General features: G+C 46.3%; 1 protein-coding gene across 1 annotated transcript in view; it reads right to left on the minus strand.

Moving 5' to 3' along the window:
- Positions 1 to 733: 733 nt before the first annotated feature.
- The window catches only part of ITGB3 (integrin subunit beta 3), a 63,306-nt gene continuing 51,695 nt past the window's right edge, over positions 734 to 12,344 (minus strand). The window contains exons 11-15 of the mRNA XM_081837787.1: positions 10,114 to 10,342; positions 7,323 to 7,423; positions 5,094 to 5,213; positions 2,444 to 2,610; positions 734 to 1,812 (exon numbers count right to left, since the gene is read on the minus strand). Coding sequence (XP_081693913.1) covers positions 1,744 to 1,812; positions 2,444 to 2,610; positions 5,094 to 5,213; positions 7,323 to 7,423; positions 10,114 to 10,342 — 686 coding nt within the window. The 3' untranslated portion in view covers positions 734 to 1,743. The remainder of the gene's footprint in view (positions 1,813 to 2,443; positions 2,611 to 5,093; positions 5,214 to 7,322; positions 7,424 to 10,113; positions 10,343 to 12,344) is intronic.

A 12,344-nucleotide genomic window follows, 5' to 3' on the forward strand; every position in this document is an offset into this window, starting at 1 on the left:
AAGCCACCTTCCACGGTCAGAAGGGCCAATGGCGAAAATACCTGAGTCTACCAGAACAGTTCACAGCCCAACAAAGATGGAGGAGGGGAGACCCATCTAGCTGTACTGGGTGACGCAAGCCCAGAAAAAGACGGTTTCGTTGGGCAGGTTGCTTCAGTATATTCCCCACCCCCTTCGACAAATCTGAGGAAAATTTTAGGTCACCCAGGACCCTGAAGTCTCATCTCCTTAAGGCGAATCTTTGGTTCCCTGAGTAAGAAGGCAGGAGCTAAGAACTTGCCCCCATGAGGATTCAGGAACATGTGAGACAATGACAGCTCAGAGACATGTACTTCCTGATTCACATGAACCTAGGAGAATACCTTGTCAAGCTGCCAAGCCATCTAGCCTGCTATGGTCTACTCTGACTGGAAGCAGCTCTCCCAGGTCTTCCCCAGCCTTGCTGCATAACATAATACACGCTCTATCAGTGAGCAATGACCCTTCCCCAAACCTACCTCAGCATTATCAAGTTGGCTATGCAGCACAAAGGTGAGAGATGCTGTGCAAAGGGCTTGATTTGAACCCAGGGGTTCAGCCTCAGAACACGCGGAGCCATTGTGCAAAAAGAAGTACCTTCAAGCACGTGCAGAGTGCCTTTTGTCCCTTAACAAACTGAGCCCTGTGAATGATTTGGGAGGGTCACAAAAGGGTCAGGGGCAAGCTTGTAAATACATCAGCATCTCTTGTTTTTCTGGAAGTTAAATACAAAACACTTATTACTTACTCTGGGGATGAGAATAGCAAGAGGTATATTATATATATTTAAAAAACAGTATGCAGTGCATGGTTTTTGGTACAGTAAAAGCTAGATCAGTTTGAAACAGGTTCCGAAAATAATTTTGCACACCCCTCAAAATTCCAAAAAATGCTTTCTATTTCTGAACCTATTTAGAAGTTCGGTCTCGCCATGCTTGCAGTTGTGTCCACAGCACTACAGAGCCTTGGGATCTTGTCGGCCAAATGACGGCTCCTCTGTTCCCTTTTCTCAAAGCTTTCCTACTCCCCTTAGGAATTAGGATCCATGGGAACTATATCTCCCATGTATCCTTGTGCCAGAAATGCTGGCAAGTATCACCTAAGACACCAGGGAGGCCTTGCAAGCAAACTTTCCCATGCCCACCTGAGCCAACTGACTGTGAACTTCCGTTGAGAAGGGAAAGGGGCAGCGGCGACAGCAAGGGAGAGATTTCACCAGCTGAGCCATTTCAAACCAGGTGTGAAACTTTGGGAGGAGTTTGGGCTCAGCTAGGAGTGAGTTAGTAAGAATCTGAATTGGGGAAGTTTGTTTCTGGAGGGAAAACTCCCCAATTCCAAACCTGATTAGTAAAACCCTTCGGAGTTAGATTGCATCTCAACATTCCTGCCCCTTAATTTTATACAACTAGAGTGTCCGGTCCCCTCCAAGGGATTTGCGTAATGCTCTTCCCACTGACGAGAGAGGCCTGCTTTCTCCTTCAGTGTAGGGGATCTGGGCCCACAGTACTAGGTGAGCTGAGGTAAACAGAGAATCTCGGAAGCATAGTGCATAGTTCACACACGGCAGCAGAACAACGCAGAGCAAAAGCTCCGGAACCATTTGAGCAACAGCTGTTAAAACATCTCACATACGCACACAACGCACACAGACAAGACACATGCCAGCGCAACACAGACTGTTCTGTAAACATCAGTAAGGAAGGCCCTGCAAGGCCTTGTCTCTCTTCACGAATTCCCACGGTACGTGATGTTGGTGAAGGTCGAGGTAGCTCCTTTGTACAATGGGTTGTTGGCCTGAAACAGAGAAATAGAAGAGTAAAGGAATTGGCACAAACTATAACCTGTACCTGCTAATTCACGGCTATTGTCAAAAGGTGTCTGCATATAGGCTTAAACCAGTTTAACAGTTCTCTTGCCCCAGTGATCCCTGGCAAACATAATTCAGCGAGGCAGGGATTGGAATCTCTAATTATTCTCACCAAACCGACAACCCCAGGATTCTGTAATAGACCCAAAGCACACGGGTTCTAGCATATCTCCCTGGCAGCACGCATCTGAGAACATGACATGTCATCGTTATTTTAGCGTTTTTCTCTCCTTCCCTGCAGGCATTAGTTAATGAAGCAGAGCAAAGGGCAGGAAATGCTAGCACAATGAGTCTAGTCATATGTTTTTTCAGCAGCACAGTGCTGGAGAAATAGGAATGGATGTGAGTTGGTGACACCCACACTGTTTCCCCCTCAATGTCTCGTTTGAAAACTGGTATAAGCCTGATATCCATGGCTGGCATGATCCGCAGCATGAGGATTGCCAGAATATGGAAGCTGAACTAGGGATCACTGCAAGAAACTTCTTCCCCCGCTGCAGCAGAAATGTTGCAGGGCTGTTCTCTACTCCCCCATCAACCGCCTCTCGTGTTTCTCACCGTGTCCCATCTAGCCCTGGCCCGCTCTTCTTCAAACTTGGCAAACTCCCGCCGGTCGTGAATGGTGATGAGCAGTTTCCAGATGAGCAGAGTAGCCAAGCCAATAAGCAAAATGGCTCCCGTCACAGAAAGGAGAACGACAAGGATGTCCGGCCCCTTGGGACAGTCTGTAAGAGAAGCACGTGTTATAGAGGGCTGCAAAACTTCCTAAGTTTCCTACTTTGGTATTCCCATCCTCTCTCCACAACTCACATCTGCACACCAGTAGAGATCTCTACTGAGGATGCATGGCGATAATTCTCATCCCATGTGGGAGTGGCTCCCCTCAATGACTTCCCTTCCTCTCTTTCCATGGTTCATTTTGCACTACATCCATCAAAACTTATTTACATTGTCAAATTTATCTTAATGCTGCCCACGTTTTCAAATATGCACAGTTTCCCTCTATATATTCAATAAACATTTTCCAATCTTCTTTAAACGTATGCTCTTCTTGTTCTCTTATTCTATATGTTAGGTTTGCAAGCTACGCATATTCTGTCAGTTTATGTTGCTATTCTTCTATAGTTGGCACCTCACTCATTTTCCATTTTGGAAAACACCAGTGTGGTGTAGTGTTTAAGAGCGGTAGACTTGTAATGTGGTGAACTGGGTTCGCGTCTCCGCTCCTCCACATGCAGCTGCTGGGTGACCTTGGGCCAGTCACACTGCTCTGAAGTCTCTCAACCCCACTCACCTCACAGAGTGTTTGTTGTGGGGGAGGAAGGGAAAGGAGAATGTTAGCTGCTTTGAGACTCCTTCGGGTAGTGATAAAGTGGGAAATCAAATCCAAACTCTTCTAACGAAACACAAGCCACAGTTGTGGCATACATAAATCCCTTTTTTGAGAGTGGCTCCCCTGCCTTATTCACCAGAAGCAGTTGCTCTGCAAGAACCACCTTAAGATACTTGGTCTCTGCTTCTGAGCTGTGGGAGTCTTATTGTGGGGACAGAGAGCTTGGGGGCCTTTTGTGTCCAGCTGATGGTTCTGTTTCACACATGTATGTTCAACATCTCTTCACTAGCCATCAACAGCTGTACATGTCATGTGTGAATCAGTTCTAATAGGTTTTCTGCAAGCCGGGCTCATTTGCTAGAGGCCCAGCTAGGTGAAAGATGGGCATTTTAGGAGACATTTACACTTAACAGAGAAGGGGATCGGATTTTCACAAAACACCTCCTCCCCTTTGTCTTAGTTCTAGTTCTGACCCGACGCTTGTGTTTTCTGCTATTCAAGTTAAGTACTATAGTGCTCAATCAAACGTGGGATAAACTCTCATCTAGGCGCAGCCCAAGACAAGGACATAAACGACAGAGGATCAGATCCAATGTGGGCACAACCAAAGCCTCTCTAACAGTCAGATCAACACAGTTAAGAACCTCCTCCCTGGAAGACCAAGGCATAGTTAGGCCACTGTGTACAATGACTCAGGCAATTGGAATCCTGCCTTGGAGGGGGTTGCAGGTCTCAACAGTCTCTGATGATGTTTTGATGATGCAGCAACTGTCGGAAGATCCTCCCCAGAAAGCGTACTGGATAGCCAAAGATTTCCAACTCTGTCTTACTTCCGCATTACTGTATGCGTTAAGTCCCATGAAGTCACAAGAGAACTGGCAGCTTTGTGGTTTCCCCACCAGGCATTAGCTGGCCTCAAAACTGCTCCCCACTGAAGTCTGGCCAGGCCCATGAAACCTATCCCAGCTGGGTGTCAATCTCCTCTGTGCAACATCTGAGTCACTGGCCAGGTCCATGCCCCTTGAGCCTAGGGGTGCATTTGTTGGTGCCTTTATTCATTCTCTTTTGGGGGTCTAGGGCCAGGCTACCCTGAACACGCCCGATCTCTGTCATTCTCTTTTGGGGTTATATGACGATCCCTGGAACTTTTGCTCACAAGCCTTATCAGGCAGGCGGGAGACAGACTATAGCTCTCACTCCCCTTTGCTGATCTATCAGCAGGCACAGACAGGGGCAGAATTTGCTATCCTAAGCAAAAAAAAAAAAAAAAAAAAAAAAAAGGTCTTCTGTTTCATTCTATTTATGCTTTTATTACTGTCAGGCACTCTGGGGGCCCTTTTAAGGTGCAGCATAAACTACTGTATAAATAATGTTTGCTTCGGTTTTGTTTTGCTTAATTCCTCATTGCTCGAAATGTTCCCATCTTGGACGTTCACTCTCCAGCTTGATACTTCTAGCTTAACAGAGATCTGCCTATTAAGTTCCTGATTCCCCATACCTTCCTTGGCCATGTATGTGGTTCCAGTTTCTCTTTTCCTTCAAATCCCCATTTTCCCATGAAGCCTTTGGCTTGACCCTCATCTACTACAGAAGCAGTCTTAGGTAAGTTCTGCTGTATTGGCAGATATGTGCTCTTTGACAAACGAACATCTCCCTTACTTCTTCTCTTTTTCTTCCCCAACACATAAATTAAGTTTGTAAGTTCCTTGCAGCAGGAACCTTCTTAAAAAGGTTTCCCCCCTCCCGCTAATGAAACTATCTGAAGTTTTGTGTGCATCGCTGCAGCTGCATTTCTCAGGTTGCAGATTAAGCATGGGGGGGGGGGGGAGTAACCTCCAAAGATCAAGCCTGATTTCCATGGCTTTTCATCCTCACCTGGCTCTTCAATGACATACAGGATGGACTTGCCGCTGGAGTCTTCATAGTACTGGAAACGTACCACGCAGTCATTCTCGTCCTTGTAAGTGCAATTCACAGCATCCTTCCCCTTGTCTCCTACATAAGGGGAGGGGGCAGGTGAGAAGAAAGAACATGGACACATTTAGTCCTACACATAGCGCTTTCAGGAGTAAGTAAAGTAAAAAGTAAAGGACTCCTGGATGGTTAGGTCCAGTCAAAGGAGATTATGGGGTTGCGGCGCTCATCTTGCTTCAGGCCGAGAGAGCCGGCGTTTGTCCACAGCTTTCTGGGTCATGTGGCCAGCATGGCTAAACCGCTTCTGTGACAGAAGCCAGAGTGCACAGAAATGCCATTTACCTTCCCGCCACAGTGGTACCTATTTATCTACTCGCACTGGCGTGCTTTCAAACTGCTAGGTTGGCAGGAGCTGGGACAGAGCAACGGGTGCTCACTCCGTCGCAGGGATTTGAACCGCCAACCTTCTGATTGGCAAGCCCAAGAGGCTGTGGTTTAGACCACAGCGCCACCCGCATCCCTCACTTTCAGGAGTTGGCCCAACAGGAGTTGGGAAGTTCAGAAGTAGGACTAGGGGTGTCACACACATTCAGATTGGGGGCACACAAAAAGCAAGTACTCCCACTCAAATACTCATAAGCTGATTCGAATCTGTAAGCCTGGGTCCTCGATTCATTGCCAACATCGTCTCAGGGCTCATGGGAGGAGGCTGCTACACTCTATATGAATTCCATCTCCTATTCTAGTCTAGTTGAATGTTTGTAGCTGGTGTAGGGCTCTAGATACAGGGATCAGCCTTTCCCAACATGATGCCCTCCGGATTTTTTTGGACTACAACACACAATACATGTGGCAGGCCACACTCTGGGTCAGGTATTCTGAGCTCTAGATGTACTCTAGATGTGAGGGAATTCATAGAAACAGAGTTGCAATGAAGGAATACGCAGCCATCCCATACGAGGATCGAATCTGCAAACCTTGGCATCATCAGCACCACACTCTAACCAACTGAGCTATCTATGCAATTCATCCTAACACTCTTGTTGCAGTCAGGCCACTTCCTGATGAGATTTAGGTTTGTAGCCATCATTCGACTCCATGGAGGTGGTGGACCTATTGAGACGTTGCATCCCATAGACCATAGTCTTCCCCGATCATTGCACCTAACCGGCTGGTGTTGGACTACAAGCCCCATCATCCTTATTGGCCATACTGGTTGGGAATGATGGGAGTTGTAGTCCAACACCACCTGGGGACCCATGTTTGGGGGAAACTGCCTTAAACCAATGGAGTCTGAGGAGTTCTGGATGGAGTCCTCTTAAGGCTGTTGGCATCTGCCTCTCTCAAGAGAGACAATGGAGCGCACCTCCTTTTCATGGCACAAACCTGGTGGTGCCTATGGAGGTCCTGGGCCAAGAGTCGTAGAGATGGGAAGGCCTGGGAAAAAACCTGGAAAAAAACGGAAAAACAAAACAAAACCAGGATTTCCCCCGTTTTCCCCCGAAGCAGTTTTTTCCTGGAAAAATGGGGTGGGGGTGGAATACTCAAACTATATCAAACTGGTTTTTCCCCCATTTCTTTTCTGGGGTAAAACGGCTTTTGGGGGGAAAACAGAAAAAAACCTGGTTTCCCCTCCATTTTTCCAGTTTCCCTCCAGGCCTTCCTGTCTCTAGCAAAGACCCCCTCAGCACCTCATGGATATGGTCCAAAGGAAAGCAGAGAAATACATTTGGCACCAAGCTTGGTTGCAGGAGTTGCCGGAAGGAGGCGTACAAGGAACCATGCAACAGTCTTAGGGACTCCACTCTGGATTTGTGTAGCATCTACTCTTATCCCTTTCTAGTCCCAAAGACATCCTGCAAGGCAGCGGGTATCTCTTAAGGTACCTGTTTGGAATCACTGGTGCTCCCTAGGTTTTTGTGCGTGAAATATGTAGCATTTGCCCGTTTTCTTTTAAATGAGATTAGAGGCCATTCATTTCCGCCTCTTGTTATGTACACATTGCACGCAGAAGGTATTCTTTCTGTCATCCCAAGGCGTCTGCTAAAAGAAAAGATGGCCGGCAGCTAAAATACAAGAGGTGTTGGGTTTGGGTGGCTGTTAATCACGCAAGAAAGAACTAGCACAGTTGCTATCCCTTCCTGAGGCAGGTCTCTTGGTCATGCAGAGAGCCCCATGTTTCTTACGCACCAAGCTCCTGCACCAATTCAATCTCGTCCCGGCAGTTGCGGTTGCAGGTCTCTTGCTCCATCAGGGCCCCCCTCTCAAACTTCTTGCATTCCACGCACTCCCTGCGTAAGAGGAAGAAGCAGGTACAGTGAGAATAATGAAGCAGGCCGAGGGATGCTGGCTCCACATCCCATGACTGCAAAAACAGAGGCTATACAGTCGTATCTTGGATCTCAAACGTCTTGGCTCCTGAATGACCGAAACCCGAAAGTGAGTGTTCCAGTTGTCGAACCTTCTTTTGGAAGCCGAACATCCGATGCAGGTTCCACAGCTTCTGAATGGCTGCAGGAGCTTCCTGCAGCCAATCAGAAGCCGCGTTTTATAATAATAATAATAATAATAATAATAATAATAATAATAATAATAATAATAATAATTTATTATTTATACCCCACCCATCCGTCTGGGTTTCCCCAGACACTCTGGGCGGCTTCCAGCTGAACACTAAAATACAATAAGCTATTAAACATTAAAAGCTCCGCTAAACAGGGCTGCCTTCAGATGTCTTCTAAAAGTTTGGTAGTTATTTTACTCTTTGACATCTGGTGGGAGGGCTTTCCACAGGGCGGGTGCCACTACCGAGAAGGCCCTCTGCCTGGTTCCCTGTAACTTGGCTTCTTGCAGCGAGGGAACCGCCAGAAGGCCCTCGGCGCTGGACCTCAGTGTCCGGGCAGAATGATGGAGGTGGAGATGCTCCTTCAGGTATACTGGTTTCTGAACATTTTGGAAGTTGAACGGAGTTCTGGAACGGATTCTGTTCGACTTCCAAGGTACGACTGCATTAGGATTTCAGCAGGATCTCTGGCACCCCACTCCCCCAGTCTCCCCCCTACCGAAGGCATGTGTCCTTCCTCCCAGAGTACGACACACCTTTAGGGATCAACATGTCTCAGGGTTTGACCCGGTGGCTGCTTCTGACAGAGGAGCGAGACAATACAGCCCATTCCATCAGCCTCGCCCAGCTGCCCTTTAGCTCTTCCTAAACCGTCACTCTGTGACGGAGAGAGGGAGAGGGGGGGGGGAAGTGGAACACGTTCCCCATTCATTGGGCTCCTCCCTGAACCGTCTCCTTTTTTCAGCCAGTCATCAGAAGAACTACAATGCCACTTTAACAACTAGTGCCCAAGTTAGCTCATTTGTTGCTCCCTCCCCATTCCTCCTGTGTCATATTGGCTAGACTGTTAGGCCTGCAGCCACAGACTTGATCTGAAAATGGAGTATTTGCAGTGTGCCTAGAAAAATGTAAGAATTTATAAATAGTAATTATGAATAATATTTCAGGGTTTTAGGCCACTTCTCAAGGCAGCCCTGTTCAGGGAAGTTTTTAATGTGCGACATTTTAATGTATTTTTAATCTTTGTTGGAAGCCGCCCAGAGTGGCTGGGGAAGCCCAGCCAGATGGGCGGGGTACAAATAATAAATTATTATTATTATTCATGAGAAGGAATGAAATCTCAGGATGAGTGGGTAAGAACGAAGGGTTGATTAAAGCTTTTACATTCCCCTTGCTCCCTTCTTTTTTTTCATTTTGGTCAACTTTTCAAACTTGGAAGTCAAACGGAATCTGTTCCAGAAGTCTGTTCGACTTCCAAAACATTTGGAAACCAAAGCACAGCTCCTGCAGCCAACTGGAAGCCGTGGAAGCCCCGTTGGACGTTCGGCTTCCAAAGAATATTTGAAAACACTCACTTCCAGGTTTGCGGCGTTCGGGAGCCAAAACATTCAAGAACTAGGCTGTTTGACTTCCAAGGTACGACTGTACTTTGTTGCTGTTGTTGTTTTTAAAATTTATTTATTTGATTTTTCAACTTAAAATTTTACAGAGATGTATCAAACATAAATAATAAAAAACAAGATTCCAAGGAATCTCCTGGACTTCCATCCTCCCTGTGTGGATCTTATTATTAATCAGTTCCGCCCGCATCTTTTATGATAATCCAAATCCTTTATCTCTTCCCATTATGTCCAGCATCAACCTTAAACTGCAAGGGCTGTTCCAATCCTACTAATGAATTTAGCTGTTTACAATGGTCTTTAAGATAAGTTATAAATTTTCCCCATTCCTTATTAAAATTTCGGTCTTCCTGAAACTTGTACTTTGCTGTTCCAGCGAAGGCCCGTTCAAATTGAGCGGCATAGCAAATAGAGAAGTTTTTAATGTTTAATGCTGTCTTGTGTTTTTAATATTCAGTTGGGAGCCGCCCAGAGTGGCTGGGGAAACCCAACCAGATGGGCAGGGTATAAGTTATTATTATTAATTATTATTATTATTATTATTATTATTATTATTATTATTATTATCATCATCAGAGTTAAGAATGCAACCTTGCACCCTAATATTCTACATGTCAAATTCAAATCCACCCTAGCCATGATTTGGCATAGCCTTGTGTGATAACCCAACCAGTGAATTGGCAAGGCTCCAGCAATATGGATTATGTATCTTAACGGCAATACGACTACTGGAAAGAGAGACTAAAGCATGAACACACAGGCTTCAGGAAAACTCTACACTCTCTTTGCAAAAAAACACACCCAGAGAGATTTATGGGAACTAGTAATTCATTTCTGAGAGAAAGGTACAGATGCTGTACCTATTTACAAGTCTACTCAAATACCTGGGGGACTGTGCCAATGCGGTCTTCCCCCTGCTATGATGTTTACTTTAATGATTTTGTGTTGCTTTGAGAAACGACAGACAACTGGCGCGCGCACACACACACACACAAAATCACAACTCCCTCTTGCTCACTTCTTGATAGTGCAGGCATCAGGGCAGGTTGGGCACTTCTCACAGGTATCTCCGTAAGAGCCAGGCTGGGTGCAGACGCATTTCCCGCAGGCACAGTAGCCACGGCCTTGTCCGCTGCAGACCAGCCCGTTGCTAGACATGCAGGTGTCAGTCCGGGTGGTGCAGTTGCAGTAGGCTCCCGTCCAGTCGGGGTCGCACGCACAGTCACCGCAGACGCATTCCCCATGACCTGCGGGCAAATCACAATGCAATTTATGTTCCGGTGTTGGAGCCCAAATTAAGCAGGAGGGGTGGGGGCGCAGGAGGCCTTCACCAGAGAGCACAACGCGTGAGCTGCAAGGGAACAGTTTTAGCATTCAGGTTACCGACTCTCACCCCTCTTTCTCCCCAACCAAAACAAAAAGCAAAAACCCCATACCCATCGAAGCAGAGTGCACATTAGGACAGAGCAGATACTACACTTGATCTTAGTCAAAAGGCCGAGAAGCGAGCCACTTTTTGACTATTGCTTCAAAACCCCAAAATGTTTTTTATGTAATTGACTTTTTATTTCTATTCTTTCCACATCGTATTGTTGTTTTATTGCTATGGCCGATGGCTGATGCAAATAAGGATTCACCCATTCATTCAATGGGACAGAGCAAAAATGGTGTATGAGGTCTGCAAAATTTCTTTTGACACCCTTGCCTGCAATACAGAGGTAAGAATCAGAGCTGTCTGTGTGCTACAATTCTGACGCAGCAAATGAAAAGTTCACGATGTGGCCATAGACTCAGAATTCAGCTTCCACTTATATTGTAAAACCACCAAGTGATTCTCAGACGAAGGGCAGTAAAGAATTATTATTTTTTATTATTATTATTATTATTATTATTATTATTATTATTATTATTATGCCTTTTCTCCAAAAGTTACTGCAAATACATGCTTGAAAGTATGTGTACGAATTACCCAACATCCCTAACTACTGCTGCTATAGTCTGCTTGGCTTAACTGGTTGGCGATATCCCAAGGTCAGAGGGCTCAGTGGCAGGGCTGGGGACCAGGCTAACCAACATAGGCAGCAGTGTTGTGGACCCAGGGGGTGGGTGGGGTGGCGGTTGCGCTTACTGGCTCAAATGCCCCATTGCCGTTCTTATTGCTCTACTGCAATAAGAAAAAGAAGTGTGGTTTAGGTGGTGGAAGTCTTTTAAGATATTTTAATCAAGATTTGTATTTTATAACATGTGTTAGTGTACCGTATTTTTCGCCCTATAGGACGCACCGTCCCATAAGGCGCACCTAGTTTTTTTGGGGGGAAATAAAGGGAAAAAAATTATTTCCCCCCCAGGCGCGGGGCTGGGGCGGGAGAGGCCCGCCCGAGCTTCCCCCGACCCCAGCCCCCAAACAGGCAGCTCTCTGCAAGCTGTGGGAGCCCAGCGCTGGCTCCCACAGCTTGCGGAGAGGTCCGCGAAGCCTGGACGCGCTGAGCTCAGCGCGCGCAGGCTTCAGCACGCAGGCAACTCTCCGCAAAGCCTGGAGAGCGAGAGGGGTCGGTGTGCACCGACCCCTCTCGCTCTCCAGGCTTCACCGAAAGCCTGCATTCGCCCCATAGGACGCACACACATTTCCCCTTCATTTTTGGAGGGGGAAAAGTGCGTCCTATAGGGTGAAAAATACGGTAATTCTGGAATTACTGTTTATGGAAAACAGCATTTTATTTCTTTTCCTCTTCTTTTTTTCTTTTTCTTTCTTCTTTTTTCATTTCTTCTTACTTTTTATTTTCTTCTACAGTTTATGTTTGGCAAATATGTAAATAATTGTGTTTTTGCAGATATGTCTGGAAATTTAATTGTATTATTCAATAAAGTTATTTTAAAAAATAATAATAATAATGGTATCAGCTGGCGCAGACCTTCTCCCTGGGTTGGGGAAGGGCCAAGGCAACAGAGAGTATACTCTTAATAATTTACCAGACACCAAGGCCTGTGCTTACATTTAATTCCCACCCAAGTAGGTGCTGACCTTGCTAAACCACTGATGCAGTTAGACCATTAGTTGTGTGGACGGCGCACGCTCCAATCTGGAGCCCCCATGAAAGAGTGCTGTGGAAATATTCGGAGAAAATCTCTGAGGTGCCCAGCTCTGCCCACACACTCCTGGGACAGTGGGTGGGTGGCAACCTGCAGACCCTCTGCTAACTATGAAGAAGACTAGTTAATGAGAAACTCAAGTGAATAATGGCTGGGCTG

This window comes from Podarcis erhardii (assembly GCF_964252035.2).
Source record: "Podarcis erhardii genome assembly, chromosome: 13".
Lineage (NCBI taxonomy): Eukaryota > Metazoa > Chordata > Lepidosauria > Squamata > Lacertidae > Podarcis > Podarcis erhardii.